At 38.4% G+C, this 20,000-nt stretch overlaps 1 protein-coding gene across 1 annotated transcript in view; it reads right to left on the reverse strand.

The window, feature by feature from the left end:
- Positions 1-6,860: 6,860 nt before the first annotated feature.
- The window catches only part of LOC135222908 (protein prickle-like), a 17,569-nt gene continuing 4,429 nt past the window's right edge, over positions 6,861-20,000 (reverse strand). Inside the window, exons 3-5 of the mRNA XM_064261301.1 lie at positions 19,279-19,482; positions 15,559-15,757; positions 6,861-10,429 (exon numbers count right to left, since the gene is read on the reverse strand). Coding sequence (XP_064117371.1) covers positions 8,325-10,429; positions 15,559-15,757; positions 19,279-19,482 — 2,508 coding nt within the window. The 3' untranslated portion in view covers positions 6,861-8,324. The remainder of the gene's footprint in view (positions 10,430-15,558; positions 15,758-19,278; positions 19,483-20,000) is intronic.

Below are 20,000 nucleotides of genomic sequence, written 5' to 3' on the forward strand. Positions count from 1 at the left end.
CACTACTCACTGAAGGCAAGGAGCATGAGTAAGGCCCCAGGCATTGGAAGTCCCCAGGGATGTATACTACTTACTGGAGGCAGTAGTGGAGTCAGGGCCAATCCCCGGGATGTAGATAACCTACTACTGGAGGCAGCATTGAGTCCCCAGGGATGTAGAATAACTACTTACTGGAGCAGCATTGCAGTTAGTCCCCAGGTATGTAGATAACTACTTACTGGAGGCAGCATTGAAGTCTCCAGGTCACAGATCACTACTCACTGAAGGCAGCATAGGAGTCTGCAGGGATGTATATAACTACTTACTGGAGGCAGCATTGGAGTCTCCAGGTCACGGATCACTACTTACATTGGAGCAGCATTGGAGTCCCCAGGGATACAGATAACTACTTACCTGAGGCAGCAATGAAGTCTCCAGCAATGCAGATAACTATTTACTGGAGGCAGCATTGAAGTCTCCAGGTTACAGAGTCACTACTTACTGGAGGCAGCATTGGAGTCCCCAGGGATGCAGATAACTATTTCCTGGAGGCAGCATTGAAGTCTCCAGGTTACGGATCATACTTACCGGCGGCCGCATTGGAGTCCCCAGGGATGCAGATAACTATTTTACCTGGAGGCTAGCATTGAAGTCTTCCATGGTACAACGATCACTACTTTACCTGGAGGCCAGCATTGGAGTCCCCTAGGGATGCAGAAATAAACTAACTTTACTAGGAGGCAAGCATTGAAGTCCTCCAATGTCAGGTCCAAAAGATCACTACTTTACTGAAGGCAGCAATATTGGAGTCCCCCAGGTGGGATGTAGATTAACTACTTACAGGAGGGGCAGCAGTTGAAGTCTCCGATGGTCACAGATCACCTACGTTACTGGAAGGCAAGCATTGGGTCACCAGGTATACCCCAGGGATTTAGAAACTAACTTACCCAGAGGCCAGCATTTGAAGTCTCCCATGGTCAACAGATCACTACTTTACGGAGGGGACAAGCATTGGAGGTCTCCCAGGATCACGAAATCAATCTACTTCCTGGAGGCAGCTTGGATCTCCAGGTGTAGATAAGTACTTACTGAGGCAGCATTGTAGTCTCCAGGATGTAGATAATTACTTACTGGAGGCAGCATTGGATTCTCCATGGAGGTGATAACTACTTACTGTGAGGCAATCATTGAATTCTCCAGGTCACAGGTCACTACTTACTGGCAGTGAAGCATTAAAGTCACCCATTGGAGACTTCAATGCTGCCTCCAGTAAGTAGTGATCTACATTCATGGAGGCTTCATGCTGCCACTAGTAAGTAGTAAGTAGTAAATTACATTCTGGTAGACTAATTTTACTCTCTAGTTTTACAAGAATGGAAATTTGACAAAAAAAAAAAAAAAAAAAAAAAAAAAAAAACAAAAAAAAAAAAAAAAAAAAAAAAAAAAAAAAAAGTACATATAGCTTTAATCAATCTGTAATACTGAGTCCTATAACAAAGGCTAATACGAAATTATGGTTGTGAAAAACACTGAACATGGCAATTGTGTATTACTTCATAGTTTCTAGATGGGTGCTATAAATTCATTTATGAAACCAGCTGATTTTAATAACAAAACTCATAATAATATATTTACAAAAAGCTTGGTGTTTTTACTTTTTAGCAATGATTATGATCAAGGACCATCTCAAATGAGGGAGAAATTTAGCCATTTAAGTTAAATGTAAAGAAATAAAATCAAAACCTGACGAATACTGAAAGCAAAAGCAATTCAATCTAGTTCTTATTTCTATGTATCTACCCATTTAAGGTGCATCTGGTTGCAAGGTCAAATTGCTAATTGTATACATATAAATATTCAGTATTAAAAGTGAAATACCTTACAAAGCACTTAATTACATTACACAGGGTAATTGCATTGTAATTCCATTGTAAAGTGGGTCTTTGACAACCGATGAATTTTCGAACTACCACCATAGTTGTCATGAACTCATATGAACCTCACTATTCTGCGAATGATCATCGTGGAGTTTACTTTCATAAAAATGAAAATAGAATTGATGATTTCTTCTTGATGTTTTGTTAGGTCACATGTGGAGGGAAATATTAAATATTGAACGAGATATTTGTAACAGTTAGTTTGACTTCAATAACTTTCTTCACACCCTCACTAATATCGCTGTGTCGCCCTCCACGAAGACACAGCAATATTTGTGATGGTGTGACATTGACACTAAATAATGATCTACCATGGACAAAAGTATGATCCTAGCAAATGGACAAAAGGATGATCCAGCAAATGCCTGCAGCAGCACACCTGAATGGAACAAAGGTTGACGATTATGGTTAGTAAGCACTGAATCTGATTTTCACCATTGCTATTTCTATTATTCTGTTATTATACGATTTTTCTATATATTTACCAACTTAATTCACTGGTAATATAAACTATTATTCTTATATCATTAATATCCTTAATTAACACATTGTCTACAGTAGTGATTAGAAAATACTATGAGCATTGGCATCAATATCTCAACCATTCACATCCGTCGTTACAAGACAAACAGGCTTCACTGCTGCGTTACCAGACCATTTTCATGAAACATAAGGGGATGGGGTAAAGGAAAACTTTAAGGCAACTGTATGTGGTACATACGCTCACAATGGTCCAGTTAGAGAGCTAATAAAGAGGAATGAAGTGATCTTCTTACAGCTTATCAACTTTCTGAAAAACATATCAATGTTATTATAGGTATGCAACGAATGAAAGTTAAACTTGCCGTGCAACTGCTGTCCAAAAGTACTTAAAAATCTTTTGATCACTTCGACAACCAAGGATATTTGAAGAGAAGGGCTGGAAAATTACAAGCCATTTCATTCGGCTTGTTGATAGATAGTTTGATCCGTTTTATTCTCGACTGCCAACAGGTAAAAAATCATAAAGAAATGCTTACGTGACTAAACCTGTAAATACAAGACAAAATCTTTCAAGACATGAATAAAACCGCTAGAGAAATGAAAGTGAAGAAAAGTACAATGCTCTATCCTTTATCTAACTTGCTGAAAATGGCAAAATAAAAACTTGCCATGACGTATACTCTAAATTGCAGACTAAATCAGGCTGGGTTGGGGCACTTTTTTCGTTTCACAAGTCAAATGGGAGTGTACGATCAGCGCCCATCACCAGTTGCATTTAAACATCGTCTCAGAGCCCACCTTTTAGGAAAAGACAGCACACTTGTAAGCTCAAAGAGCAACGTTTAAAACTGCAACAGTGAAAATGTAACATCCGCCTCATTTTCCCGTCTCTGACAAGCAAGAAGCATCATTCGAAGACGAAGGAAATTCCCTTGAGAAAGAACCCAGTATATCAGCAATTTTATTTTGCTTACCAGTATTTAATAAGGACGATCCAAAGTGATGGACTTTCAAAGACCATGGAAGTTAAAGAACAAACATGGGAAGATGCCGTATGTTGGCGGGTTCATTGCTCGCAAGTTTCCACAACTGGAACATTTAGGAACAAAAGTAACAAAGGAAGATGACACAAAGATTGGTGCCATAAGCTTTAGTGAAGGAAAACTAATGAAACCTAGTGTTTCTTGATCATTTGAAATGTATGGATAGGATGTTTGATTCTCACCATGGGAGGAAAATGTTTTAACAGCCTTAAAAGGAGCGATAATTAAATTAGCGGATACAATAGCAGTCACATCCAAATAACTTCAGAAGTCGAAATATTTTGTTCCATGCCATACAGTTTTTAGAATTCGAAATTTGAACAGACACATTAGTAGTTCCAGAAAAGCGGTGCAGTGACTGAAAAAGTTAGAGACAGCTATATATGTGCAAAATGTGATTTTATGGAGATCTGTTAAATGTGTAATTTAGACATATATTTATATTATTGTTTAGAATGTTCTTTAGAACTCCCTCATGATTATTTAATATCTTAAGATATAGTTTTCATTCTGACTATTATTTTCCTTCGGAAACATAATAGTATTTAATAACGGATAAAAAGAAGAAAGCAAAGGTAGGTTTTCTATAATTTCAATGTTATTTGGCGAAAATGTTCTAATGATCTCTCTTATGATTATTCTTCTTAGCATAGTAGAATGAAGAACCTACATCTGACTATTAATTTATTATCGAATAGCTTAGAGTATTTAGAAAAATAAAAATAAGAGAAAGTAAAGGCAGGATTGCTATAGGTTAAGGGGCCTGACTGCGGTTATTGTGACGTCACGCACCTAGCCGTTTAATCCTGTGCCCCAGTTTGAGCTGCGCATGACAAGATCTTATATTCTTTAGACCTTGGGTTCAACTAGACCGTCTCACTCGGCATACCGAGCACTGGCTCATTTAAGACTTTTAATTTTCCTTTTTTCTGTATTGCATTTGATTGTTTTCATATTTTATCATTACGTTCAATTTATTGTGAAATAACATTTTATTTTGTATGTGAATTGGTACTGCTTTTACATACATATTAAAGTAAAGATTTTACTGCCTCTTCTTCTCTCCCCAACAATACCACGACGCATGATAACTTAAAATCATTCATTCATTATTCCTAAAAAATATAAACGCTACCTCCCTCTACCTCAAGTTAGCTGTGTATCACGGCATTGACGCATGATTTTGTTAATCATTTGTGCTAAATTTTACTGTGAAAAACTTTGTTCTTTCATTTACTATTCTCTATATTGTTCAACTAGACCGTCTCACTCGGCGCACTGGACACTGACTCAATTAAGACTTTTTTTTATTGTTTGTTTGTATGGTGTTTTTACGTTGCATGGAACCAGTGGTTATTCAGCAACGGGACCAACGGCTTTACGTGACTTCCGAACCACGTCGAGAGTGAACTTCTATCACCAGAAATACACATCTCTCACTCCTCAATGGGATGGCCGAGAATCGAACCCGCGACCACCGAGGTGGAACGCTAATAACATACCAACCACGCCGCTAAGGCGCTTTTCTTTAATTGTGTTTGAGTGTTTTCATACTTTATCATTACGTTAAATTTATTGAGAAATTCCCTTTTTATGGGAATTGTTATTGCTTTTACATACATACAGTAATATTTTAACTCTTTTTCTCTCCCCAACATATCAACGCTCCCTCGTTCAATCTCAAGTCAGCTGGGCGTGACGTCACCGCGGTTACGTATGATTTTATACTTCTTTTATGCTAAATGTTATATTGAAAGCTAAATTTTATATTAAATGCTTTATACTTCAATGTATTTTGTCGAATATTGTTATCATTAAACTATATATTGTAAATGAAAAAATAAATTTATACAGTTTAACTCTTACAACAACCCCAGTAGGCCGTCGAATACAAGTATAAACTAGATAATCAGTCAGTTCGAAGTACGAGCATTTGTTCGACAAACGATACAAAATTTTCTCGAAAATTTTGTTCGAAAAACGGAAAGTTCGACTTATGAAACGTTCGACAAACGAGGTACCACTGTACTATGTTTATTAATATTTTCAAATAATAATGATAATAATAATGCATACAACTTTAATTACAAAATTCGTAGTAGTATTTTAAAGAAATAGGGGGGAAAGGAGAGAGAATTATGTTGAATATAAGTACGCACTCCTATAGTTTTACCATCCAATTATTTCTTTGTTTATGGGTAATGTATTAAGCTAACTTTTAAATGAAATAGCAGCAACTTTATAATTTCATTTAAAAGTTAGCTTAATATTTAGGGACCATGATTAGGGTCATATTTAGCGTTCAAACTCTAGAAGTAAGCATTTATCAATCTCTAGAAGTAGGCATTTATTAGCATGTTTAGAGACTGTGCCAAACTTAAGTTTAACTTCCCTTTGCACAAGGGGGTCTGGAACTTTTAACCTCGTGTAAGTTCGGGGTATTACTGTATATCTCTCTTCCTCTTGGGAGATCTCCATGCTGATGAGAAGCTTTGAAAAGCCTTGCCCTCCCAGGGAACCCAGGCCTTCAGAGTGGGATGTGACCCTTGTCCTGCAAGTTGGACTCTTGCACTTTACGAGCCTCTACAGGTCATCAGACGGGGATGTAACCCTCAAGACTTTTTGCTTTGCCTGGCTTTGGCGAAGAGAGTAGGCAAACTTCATGCTCTTCCTTGTGATGTTAAAACACTCAAGGGGATGGGGATCTGTTTCTCTTGAATTTATCCTAGAATTCGTGGGAAAGACTCAGAATCCGGCAGTCGCTGATGCTAGATTCTTCTCCTTTTCAATCCCCTCTCTGATGGACTTTGTAGGTAATGAGCAAGAATAAATGATACACTGTCTGGTTAGAGTGCTGCGGCGCTTTCTTAGAAGGACTCAAGAACTTGGGCTTGAGTGTCAATGAATTTTTGTTAGCACTGACAAGGCTAAGAAAGAGGTGTCCAAGAACACAATATCTCTGGCTTTGTGAAGCCACCAAACAGGCATACGCAACGTGCAACGAGGAGGGCTCAATTATGTTCAGGCCCAGAGCTCACAAAGTTAGGGGCATTGCGCCCTCCCTCAGGTTCAAGAAGAATTGGTTGGTATATCTGGTGCTGAGAGTAGGAGCGTGGTTGCATCAGACGACGTTCCCTTCTACCTGAGGGTCATTGCTCATAGGTTCTTGGACACTTATTCCTTGGCTTGACAAATAAAAAAGGACCCTTAGCAAACTGGTATCCTTATGGACACCACAGTTCTTGAATAGAATGATCCCTTTGCTGGAAGCCTTACTAGCAACTCAGCAGTTATGAATTTTTTCTGATGCCCATTCCTTTGTGAACAAAATGGTTTGCTTTACCCTGTAAGCTGCAATGTTGCCTTTAATATGTGTTTCTATTACTATTAGAATAAAATGAAATTGATACACCGAAAATGCTTTTAATCATAAAACAATTTATTCATATGTACAAACCCTTAACCCAAACCAGTCTCATATGATACAATTCTTATGAACAATATGCTGAAGCAATATAAAGGCATTTTTTCTACAAACTTACAAAAAACTGAGCCATAAACTACAAGTAATATACAACAATTAAATACAAACATGTACAATGAATGAACTAAATCATTCTTAAGGTAATAATAGGTTCATTTTCATAGAAAGAACAGAAACCGGTGTACAGTACTTAAAAAAAATGTAAATGGCATAATGGATATTGGTACAACCATGACATTATGTCATTCTAACACCCATAAGTACCACCATTGGGTAGCCAGTTATAAAGGTGGGCAATTTTTCATTTTAGTATGGAATTCATAACATCACAAACTACAGTAAAAGTTGGTTAATGGAAAAAATTCCATATTACAGACACTGAAATCCTATATAACAATGCAGGCAATGCAAGTCATTAAAAATACACGTGTAACTGGAGTTACTGCTCTAAATTTAGTTGCCACAGACTTGACATCAATTCTATTTTATAAAGCTTTGATTACATATTTTTAAATTAATGATGGTGATGATCTAATAATGGATTACAAAAATATCATTCATGAACTAGATGACATATCACGTATGTTTTTAAGAATCCTGAAAATACAGTTCCAAATATCTGAAATGGAGGGAAAGCTATGCAAGATGTTTAAGGTTACAAATTAGGAAAGGAGTTCACATTATACCTCATCATTATACATGATAAGTGGCCCACAATAACATGCACAGTATATATGTATACTATTAGGTCTTGGAAGACAAATTTGGCACTTCAGTCAGGCTCTACATAAAAATTATCACTTAATGCCGCGATCCTACTCGGGGCCAGTATGCTGGTGGGAAATTGGGGTAAGGAAAGTTTTTGCCAGTGAAACACACACACACACGCACACACTAGCTTTTTGGCTTAACAAACACTAAACATTTTCATATCACGAGGGAAAAATATTTAGTACCTTTTAAAAATTTCTAAATAGATTTAACTGACACAGTACAGTACACATTTATGAACCACCATGCAACAGAAAAACCTGTCATTCATTAACTTATATTTTAGTAGAAGGAACAGGATTGTATAATATATATATTTTTATATGTTGCAATGTACATTATATACATAATCAAGAGAAGTTCATGAAGTTTGTTAGGTTAATGAATGGTACAGTCATTCTTAGGAATGGTGAGGTACTGTCCAACAATACTGGTGCGGCGGGGCCCTAAGCTGGCACTCTCACATGGAGAGAACCACCAGGACCACGAGGTAGACATCTCTGCAGCCAGAAAAAAATAAAGCACGGAACCCATATCCATGAAGTATGGGACCGCAGAGCACTACTCTGGATTCTACTAAGCGCACTTGGCTGCTGCATAGTGTGAGTAGATTGTTACCTGGCAACATCAAGAGATAATACAATTCTTATCTTTTTCACCCAATCTTTTTCGTGTGGAGGGTGATCCAGGTGATTGATTAGTTCCAGCTTGGCGCCTGGCATATGCCAGAGCATCATTAGGCACATAGCTAATCCTTACACCACCATAAGCTCTTCTGGGAGGCAATTCATAATCAAATTCATCTGAGGATGATGAAGAGCATGTGGAGCAAACAGATTCATTATCCCAGTCAGCATCTTCTAAACCTGGAGCTGATGGAGTTTTTCTAGGTGTCTGGCCTGTTGGTGGTGGACTTGATCCAGAGTAAGATCTAGATCTTGGAAAACCATTTGATCCATGAGACCTTTGACGATGTCTGTGACGTTCTGATTTTGAAACTGTAGAAGGTACTTCCAATGCTGTAGGTGCTGAACCAGATGATGATGATGAGGAGGAAGAGTCTCTTGCATCACGACTGGGGTCTTGACGACTTGAGTTTTCAGCACCAACTTGTGCTGGGTCAAATCTAACTGATCGGTTATGTCTGTCTTTATGCCTTGAAGAGAGGGAGCTCTTCCTTGGAACTCCAGGGTTTGGAGTATTAGTAGGTGATGTTGAAGCTGAAGATTCTCCATGCTGACTTAAATCTGGCATTGATGCATGAGCTGGAGATGCTCTACCCCTTGTTGCCTCTTCAGAGGCTAATAATGCTTCTAAATTAAGATCAGACAAGGCAGAGAGATCTAAAGGTTGTCTGCGTGCAGCACTTGATAGAACCTCTGAATTCTGAAGGAGGGATTCCAGAGCTCCAGGAGAACTAGTTGCAGCCATTTCTCTTAAAAGACTAATACCTTGCTCAGCAAGCAGTCTGCTAAGCGAGCGCTCTAGCACCAAACGATCTAAACCAGCTCCTACTAACTCTACGCCACGTTGTACTGCCTTGTCAGCTTGTGTATTCTCTGCTCCCTCTCCAGTTGGAGTAGAGGTTAGAGGATTCTGTGGTGGAGGAGAGTGTGGACTTGTTTGACAAGATGATGACACAGTGCTGGCATCATTTCCCCTGAATTCCAATGCTCGTCTTCCCATCTTTGGACTTTGTTGTAGTTGTAAAGCCTTTCTACCCATTTTTGGTGAACGCATAAGAGGATTCCCTTGTCCCTGCCCTCTAATTTCTTCACTGCTCACTGCAGCTACAGATCGATTACCTGGTTTTGGAGAACCAACATCAGATGGAGCACGTGATCCTCCTGCTTCTGACTGGACTCGAGAAGAGGAGCTGGAATCTGAAGGTCCACGAGGTGAATCAGCTGAATGTTTTGTAGAGTCTTGTTTCAATGACTGAGAAGACAGAAGGCGAGGGGAGCGTGGAGAACGAGGAGAGATTGGGGATGCTGCACTTTCAGGATGTTTATGTTGAACTTGATTATCTACAGATGAACTGGATAATGGTGAGCGTGGACTAGATAAATGAGAGGGATTATTTGGCTGAGATGCACCATGAATACCAGACACAGAAGGTTCTCTAGAAACTGATGGTGTAGTCCGTGGCCTTTGGAGATCACGAATTTGAAAAGAATTTTCACGCGAGATCCTTGGCTGGGGACCTGAAGCATTGGACGGCTTTCTAGTTATCTGAGGGGACCTTGGGCCTGATATTTCTATAGATTCAGCAGGGTTCTCTAGCAGAGGTGATGAAGCCAAAGCACGTCTGCGCATTTTAGGAGACTTTGATACACACTGCTTTTCAGGTAAAGGTGATTTAACACCCCTTCGTCCAGTAAGGGGTGAAGTCGCATCACTCAGATCAGAGGTGGAATCATTATTGATATGTCTTGATGGCCTTGGAGCTCTGGGTGATGTTAAAGTAGAATCTGAGGCATCATAAGACAAAGATGGTCGTCGCTCAAGCCCATTGTTAGAGCGTGACTGCTGGATTGGAACTTGAGAGCCAATTGGAGTATTTGCATTACTATCTGATGGTGTTGGAGGCTCTCCTTTGCTACATGCAATTGAACAGAAGATTGCTCCCCTTCTAGGCAGAAATGGTCTTCCTAGCAAAGATGCATGACAAGTGTGGCAACAAAAACAGTCCTCAGTTGCATGCCAGTGCTGTCCTTCATGTGTCATTTGACCTGAAAAGTAGAAGAATCGTGAAAACTAATGAACTAGAAAACTGTACTACTTAGTTAAAAAAAAATATGAAGAAAACTACTTGGTTAAAAAATATGAAGTTGAACGTATTTATGCCCTTTATATCCTAAAATGATTGAAAGACTAAATACTACTTATACGTAGTACAAATGTTCAGAAATGTAATTTTTGTAATAATAAGTGACTTGGACATGTAATGATCTAGAATAATTTGCAAAAATATAAAAATCATATACGAATGTATGTGTGAATGTGTAAATTTTTATCAAGCTACCATGGGGATAAAGAGCTGGAGCCATTACAAACAAAATAAAGGAAGCCCATGACATAATGGTGATCTCTGCACTTAAAAACAAATGGGATTGGTAATTATATCTTATGACTTCCTAGTTTATGAAGTTTTAAAGGAATTTCAGGTATATGTATACATGTTACAGAAAAATCAGTTGTGCATATTTTCTCCTTCCATAGTGCTTTATTCACGATTATCAAAAACATGAGACCACTAATAAATTTTTATTCAATTTTAGGTAAAGACGAACTTCAATGCTCTGGAATTCATCTATTAAGAACACGACTAATCTAAAGGTAATTTGCTCATAGCAGTAAACATTCCAGATGGTGTAATTCAAATATTCTGCCATTATTTATGTTAACAATGTCTGTAAGATCTTTTTTTTTTTCTAAAGAAATACAAACTATTTTTTTCTTAAGAAATACAAACCACAGCCTCTCATAAAGTGGTATCCTTCAGCATGAGCTGGAATTGGTTACTGAAACTTAAGGTAATAAGGTAGTTAGTTAATGGTTTGAGTGATTGAAGGAAGTCCCCAATCACTTTCCATCACCAAGCACTTCTTCAGCAACCATTAAGTGAGGATATCTTGCTGTACTTTTGCTGACTGCTGGATGTTTCGTAACTTTTGTAAGGATTTTGATCTGCCTAAGAAGAGTGAACAGTAGATGTGAGAAGGACATTACTGATTTTGTAGGCACTTCATGTCCTCCCTGTTTGTAGATCCCCAATATTTTTTTTTTTTGTAATAGGACGTTGGTTCAGATTTTCCCTGTGAAGTATATTTGAATTGGTCTCCTTCATTGTGAAAAGGTTTGAGACTGGCAGTGGATGGGAGACACTGATCTATCAGACTTTCCCGGGGGACATAGGCAACCATTGCTGAGCCTTTGTGGGCTGCCACAACTTCTTCATATGGTATTGAGAGAGGCCTTGCCTCTGTGAGATTTGGAATCCAAACTTCACCCAGAAGGGCAGGGCAAGAAGCCTTACCAGTCCTTTTGCTATTCCACCCCCTTCCCTTCCACAGTAGCAGCCGAGATGTTAGGTAGTGGATGGTCGAGCTGTATGGCTAAGCACATTCTGGGCAGGATGAGTGTCGAGGCAGACCATGGCCAGGTAGTAGGGACAGTGGTCTGAACACCTTGAGTGATAGAGAGGCTTTTCAAGGTTTGAGGGACCTGTGAGCAACATGTTTGCCACATGGCTAAATATGAAACCCTGGGGTTTTGCTTCCCTGTGCCTGATGCCAGATCCCATGGCAGGTCAGGAAAATGTCTTCCAACAATATTTGGACAATACAGTAACTACTAAACTTACGAACAAGTTTATGGGGAGAACTTTTTATCAATTCTGTCAAAAGGTAGTAAGATGTATTAAGGCTGTTCATAGAAATCTGAACAATATGCTTTTATTCCTATTGTAAGACATTAACATTAATTTCAATAGCCATTAACATTTAACTACTACCTCTAGTCCAGTCAGTTACCCCTTTAGTTAGTTACCAGCGGATTTTGGAGTAAGTTAATCGCAGGGGTCTAGAATCATCAGATTACTAGCCCATAGGTAGCTGCTCAACAGGCCAAGCAGTATACTAGATCAGGTGCATTTATAAAACATTCTGGTCACCGGGTCATATATTTTAAACCACAAAATGAACCAGATTGTAAATTTTACGTCAAAAAATGAGAAAAAATGTATTAATTCATTCTCATTTTGCAATATTAAAGAGCAAAAAAGGAATTTGAATTTTGATACAATTTTATTTGTTACACCTTTAAAATTTAAGTGCTCCCAACTAAATTTTGATGAAAGATGACTTTTCTACTCTAGATTAACTTATCCAGTACAGACTAACCTAGAGAGAAAGATAATTTAATACAATGGAGATTATTTTTTCAGGAAAGTGTGACTGCATCCAAACAAAATGAATGACCAATGATTAACTCGTGGATTGAAGGTACTTATAGAACATCAATTATTATTGAAGGTAAGCTAGTTAATGACCCTAAAGAAATACAGTGTATGCCAAGCCCCCAAAAACTGGTGAGGTAAAATTTTTTCACACTGCTATGTTGCAGTTATTTTAACACGCTCTCATCTCATTTCTCTAGGTCAGTGGGCAAACAATCGTTGGTAACTGCGCAGTTGCAGAGGTGGTCTGCAAAACAATGAGAGCATGTATAAATTATGAAGATTACATGCCCGAGAAATTGTGAGGTCTCATACCCAAATAACCCAAACAACTTTCAAAGTACGTGGGTAACCTGATTGACAGTGATGACAAGGGCTCATTGTATGAACACACTAAGAAAACTCGGTGCAGTTCACAAGTGTTTGCTTCAGCGGCAATTAAAATGGTTGTACTACAAAGTTCATTCCATTTAATTCTGTGTGCTTTGGGGCATGGCAGTGAAGGACCTTTTGTGATGGTGACCAGACAACACGAACTTCTTAAGAGTGACACTGAATTTTCCCATGTCAAGAGATGCTTCTCATCAGACAAGTTGATGATGACATTGGGTACCCACACCTAAAGGATTGTTCTTCTTAGGGGTATGGACTAAAGAGAACTCGCCTGCATATCATCAACATTCTCAAGATGGGTACAGCATTCTCATTTTGCATTATTAAAGGGCAAAAAAGTTATTTTCATTTTGGTACAATTTTATTTGTTACACCTTTTTTAATTTAAATCAAATTACTGCCCACTGAATTGTAGTGAAAGATGCCTTATACAATCTAGATTAATTTTCCAGTACAGACTGAACCTAGAGAGAAAGATAGACAATTTAAAACAATCGAGATCAATTTTTCTCCAGAAAAAGTGTGACTGCATCCAAACAAAATGAATGACCAAGTAGAGTGACTGCATCAAAACAAAATGAGTGACCAAGGATTGTTAGCACAAAATGAGTGACTGAGGATTTTTAGCTCGTGTAGAACATCAATGACTGCAAGCCAAGTGGTACCTGTATATGCAGTCCCTTCACGTAATTCATCACTGGTCCATGCAAGCGCTTACCCATCACAGGTAGAGACTATCCAATATCTGATAGAAAAGGCTTTTCTTAAAGTGCAGAAGGGATATCAAGGTCTACTTTGAAATCCACTGCATGTGCTCGCCAGGCAAATGAGGACGACATCTTTAGTTGGAGGTGCCCCAACTACAGATGATGTCTCCATTTTCCTGGCAAACACATGCAATGATTTCAAAGTAGACCTCGATATCCCTTCTGCAGTTTAAGAAAAGCCTTTTCTATCAGATACCGGATAGTCTGCACCTGTGATGGGTAAGTGCTTGCATGGATCAGTGATGAATTACGCGAAGGGACTGCATATACAGGTATCACTTGGCTTGCAGTCATTGAAGAGCCAGAAGGGGCTGTCTCTAAGAAAAGCTTCTTCTATCAGATACTGGATAGTCTCCACCTGTGATGGGTAAGAGCTTGCATGGATCAGTGAAAAATGTCAAGTGCATTAACCAGTTTCTTTTAAAAATATGGGAAACAAGTATGTAGAACTGCAATATTCAGAGCTTCATGTGGCCTTTCACATTTCACACCAAACTAATGAGAAAACTTGTACCACCTACTTATTAAAATTTAAGACCATGAAAGTTGTAAATACATATTTCAAACTATAATTTGTTTTTCAATATTACCTTTTATTATAATTATTATACAATCTGGGTAAAATCTGTGGCACACAGAAAAATCCCTGATTCATTTTTGTCTGAAACTCGCCAGTGACTAGAAAGTACACAGCTATCACAAACAAAGTGAGGAATACCCAATGTAAAGTATTGGGAATATCACAAATGGAAACAAACTGAGGAATACCCAATATAAATGGGTCTTAACAATAGGATAGTCTTTTTGCGCCAGCTGGAAATTGATTAAAAACAATCAAAGATTGTAAACCAAGGAATCTGTGGCATCTGGCAACTTATACATACACGAGGTGGAAGCTGGTCACCAACTAGGCATAGAACCCCCTGATGCATCAGTCTTTCTCCCAACCCAGGAAAAGAGAGAAGGGAAGGTTAGAGGTGGGCAGTAAATGTTAAGATCTCTGTTTTGTTAGGTATGAAATATACAATAGATTAAAACTTTTGTGATTTGTTCATACATGGAACAAACCTTCGGTCTTAACAACAGGATAGACTTAAACTTGGAGGGAGGTACAAGTACCCTAAACCAGCAGAGAGTTTAACCCATCTGACCACCCTTCCTAGAAGAACGAGTTCTAAATAAGGGGTCCAAGCCTGTGAGAGAATAGACAATCGGACTGAAACACGATATACTGTATGACCAGATTCATTGCATTCCAGCAACAAGCCATGCAAGCCACAAGGGTTTGTCACCACTCCTCACAACCTTTGCTAGAGAGGAGCACTTGCTACTGAGTAGCAGATTTGCCTATTGTATAGTAATACAAAACCACCACCATTATGTCCACCGTACTCACCTGTATCAGACCAGTTCCAGCATATAGCGTGTCTTCTTTGAACTGCCCGTAGGAAGAAGATAGGAAAAAAAGAGAAAGAAAGAGGCCAGCCAACTCACTCATTCTCTCTTCCACACAATCATATTAGGCAAGATACAAACTGATCAGAACCAGAGAAACAGCTGATAAGATTCTGACTTTTTCTGCTTCTGACGTCACATCGAACAAAGTTCCTCGGGCAAATGTTCAACTGTATGCAAAGACCTGTGGACAACATCCTTATTTTTGATTTCCCCATGAAAACTGACTGACCACCATTTTTTTAAAGTTTATTTTCAACAAAGTTTCCTTAACCTTTATTCATACCTTGATCAACGCCAATGGGTTCCCCGCAGGTGTCACAGTATTCAGCGAACATAGCATCAAAGCAGTGAAGGCAGAAGGGTCGCCCATCCCTCATAATGTACCGCTGCCCCCCCAACTGCCTGTCGCATTCGAAACATGCAAAGTGCTTCATGTGCCACGCGCGACCTTCTGCTTCTGTGCACTCGTCTGCCAGAATGATCTGCAAGGATTAAAAAAAAATTATAATGCCAAGTTTAATCAATTTTTCCTTCTCCATCACTTGAATGGTTCATCAGAGTACTATGAATTAATAGCCTGTTTTCAAATAAGAATTAAATTTCTAATAATAACAGTCTACTTTTACTACCTTCTGAACGCTTGTCTGATAGTATGAAAAAATCTAAAAGCATTGTTACACCAAGAATAAATTTCATTTAGTTGATTCACCCGTGTTGTAATGCACACTTCCCAATTTAAAATTTATAAATGAAGTTTTAACTATCTCTTGACACCAAAATGATTTAGAATCTTCAAATGCCGTATCAACAAAACAACGCTCATATTTCACTGAACCATAAAGTCTCCCCAACAAGAACAAGAGCCCCACAGTGCTCAATTAAGAGCCAACATGCTGCACTTGCTTTTGCTAAAAAAAACTTTTGAGTACTACTGTGTGGCACTAGTAGCCATAGTTTGAACAAACTACTCTTGTAGGTTATCATCTCTAGCCCAGTAATTTTGGAGATGTTGATCAAATGACCACACCTTATTTTCACAATTTCCTAATCTTCTCCCCTAGGAGAGGGAATGCCTCCCATTTGAACAAACTAGAATACCTTTTACTTGAGGATGATTTGAGCCAAGTTTGGTTCCAACTGATATGGTGGTAATCGATAAGTTGAAATGTGGAAGGATTACACCAGATAGTCAGTCAAACAGAACAAAGTGATACGAAAAACCTTCCTCACTCCAACTCAGGTGAGCCAAATAAAGGCTCTTCATTAAAAATTTAGCATGTTTGAACATTCATCTGTACTGAAATTCTTTAAAATTTATGCTGAATGACCCTCTCATGCAGTCAGTCTTTAGAATAGCAACTAACAATATGCACTTTTGTGGCTTTTAACCAATTCTGCGTCATGCATTAGCACTGAAACTAATTATATAATATAACTCATTTGTATTAAAATAATAAGTATTAATCATAGTGATGTATCTGCTTCTGCAATGCTTAACTTACCTGGAACAGACGAAAAATAAGAATGGAAAATGATAACATGGTTATCACAGGTAAATTCTCCTCTCAACTTATGTGCGCTAGACAAAATAACCATACAGTAATGTTTATCATACTTTTAATTACTATCATCAATTTCTGCTTAATGTTGACAAAATATATGAGGAAACTTCAAATTAATTACCGTTATTCCTGCAACAAGCCCACTAATAAACAAGAGTTCAAGCAAAGTAACTCAACCTCTTTACCAAACGCAATCGTACAAACGAAATGTACGTCAACAGCATGGATACTGGGAAGACATTTCCAGCCATTAAACTGCCAACTGAGTGGTTTCAGGTAACTTAATTACTCTGGGAGCGAAAGTAAAATGACAGATGGCAAGACACACACACAGACATTGAGAGAGAGAGAGAGAGAGAGAGAGAGAGAGAGAGAGAGAGAGAGAGAGAGAGAGAGAGAGAGAGAGAGAGAGAGAGAGAGAGAGAGAGAGAGAGAGAGAGAGAGCTCTCTAGCGGACTCTGAACACTCGGTGATAGTAAGAAGCCTTTTCTGTATTGCTCTCTCGAATGTAACCAAACGTGATTTTGGAAATCAGATCAACTTTTAAATGTAAAGGACATTCTCCCGATGTGCAGTTCTATACTTTTAAAATGAATGGAACATTGAATAGCTTATCTCCTCATATGCTAAGTACGTATAGAGGTTACTTTTAAAAACTTTTCTTTAGGTTAATGACATCGGGAATGCGAATACCTAACAAATTTGTTTTATAAAAAAAATTCTTGGGAGGTGAAGCTCACATCGAATGTTTTTCGAAAACGAAATTACGAATATTCTTCGGTTAAGAGATTATCTCCTTTTCTCTCATAGTCAAGCATTTCCCAAAAAAGTTATCCAGATTTGATTTGGGACTTCCGCACTAAAGTAAGTCTCCAGAAGTCGGCAAAGGCAACTGTGAATGATCAGTAATACTTCAGTGAAAAAAGGACTACTCTTTAGACCTAATTGCCCTAAACATTATGGCAAAAGAAAAAAAAACAAAATTAAACTAAGGCAAACAACGAATGTTACTGGGCATCTAACTTGCGCAAGCTACGTATTCTACGCAACCTTAGACAAAAGCCAAACACAGAACGCTTCACAGAGTGACGTTTAATTAGAAGAAACATTGTTTACTCCCGGCACGTAGCTCCTTAATCATCTCTCTCTCTCTCTCTCTCTCTCTCTCTCTCTCTCTCTCTCTCTCTCTCTCTCTCTCTCTCTCTCTCTCTCAAGTATGTGTGAGTGTTTGATACAGTTACATGTAACAGAAGGTTATTTGAGAATTTCATTTACAGCTATATAATTTACGGGTCGCTATGTCAAATATAAAAATTTTACGCAAACCATAACCCAACATTAACGGGGATAATCAAGACTTCTGGATTAGTTTCTCCCATATAATGCGTCTCATTAAAGAAAACGGCTCTCTCGGGGAAGCTTATCTAGTGCTGGCGACATTGCTCTGGCACAATTAAGTGGGGGGGGAGGGGGTGGAAACAATATGTCCAGAAGATAAACTTTTCCATTCAGAATTTTTTTTTTTTTCACAAGTCGAAGTTTGTGGCTACTATACATTTTTATATTTCAACAACAACGACTTAATTTTTAACAATCCCCATCCTTGTTGCCATAAAATAATGTAATTCCCAAAGTTAACCACAATATATATACTAATATTTACGAACGAAGAATTTGCATAACTACAGATCACACGCACCCATAATAATCAGCAAGAAACAAGTTATTTGAAACAGAAAACTGTGATTTACGTTCTTTCTGTGAACTATCTTTAGACACTTCTGCATTTAGTAATCCATTTAGTAATAAACGTAATAAAAGTACGCATGAATTATAAGAAAATTTATAGAAAGCCGCCATTACCTGCTCATGAATTATAAGAAAATTTATAGAAAGCCGCCATTACTGCTCATAGTAATAATCAATTTTACTTGCTTGTCAACGATGGACATAGGACTAACATCTATCCCTAACATAATGACTTTAATGATAAATACAGTTAAAATACTTGCTTTCACTTATCCTTAGTCTGCGTGTTAATTGGTAAATGATTACGTCCCCTAAACTCATCATCAAAGTAGTTCTACATTGGATAACACTAAGCTTGACATTTACGCATCTAAATGCCCATTTAAAAAAAAAAATATATGGTTACTAAATATGACCTATCACAAGCCACATAGCCTAGTAACATTTTGTTTTCAAATACTAAGGTTTTCTTTCTCTGCAATGCACACATCTCAAAACTTATGGTTTAGAGCCGTTCATTATTCTAAGCCCCAAATTTTTCCCGTTTGTCCGTGATACGAATCAGACACGGCTTAAACAAGGGAATTACGTCGCCAGTTCCATCGGCCTCGCACTGATAAAGTAATAGGCCTAGACAATGGCCCTCCTTCATCACGTATCATTAGGCCGGCCATTCATCCGGTGAGCCTTACCTCGTCACAAGCGGCGCACCGCGGCTTCAGACTCTCTGCGTGATGCCTGCCGCAGTAGAGGTGGGCATCCTTCCAGAAGTAGATGAGATCGACGAGCAGCTCCCTGCAGACGTGACAGTTGAAGCAAGCCGGGTGCCAGCAGGCGTTGGGGCCAGCCCTTGCAGCCACCACAACTATGTCTCCGCCACTGACGCTCTCTCCGCACTGAAGGAAAAGGGGGAAACAAAACTGTTACCACGTCTTCTCTCTCTTTCTCTTTTAACCCTCTTGCTGACCACTCGCGCTCATTTCTACTCTTAAAGGATTGGAGGGTCTGACATTCACTTTGTAGTTACGGAACAATACATGAACCAAATACAAAATGCTGCTTTGAATGGAAAGGAAAACTTCAAAAAAGACACTGAGTATAAATGATTATTGTTAAGAGAGTAACCGCCACAAGTAAAGCGCATGTTACGGGTAATCAACATTTCTCACAATTATATCTTCTAGCCAGCTGACTCATAATCTAGGCAAATATTTTTGACATCACCTTCACTTAAACCGAACCCAATTCTGATTGGAATAATAATAATAATAATACTAATAATAATAATAATAATAATAATAATAATAATAATAACAATGACCTTCGTCATCACCTCGTAATTTAAACATGGTCAAATGTTTCAAAGCTTGTCAATTCCAAATAAAGTAACAAACACGAAAAGCATCTGGAGTTA

This window comes from Macrobrachium nipponense, chromosome 8, assembly GCF_015104395.2.
Source record: "Macrobrachium nipponense isolate FS-2020 chromosome 8, ASM1510439v2, whole genome shotgun sequence".
NCBI classification, from domain to species: Eukaryota; Metazoa; Arthropoda; class Malacostraca; order Decapoda; family Palaemonidae; genus Macrobrachium; species Macrobrachium nipponense.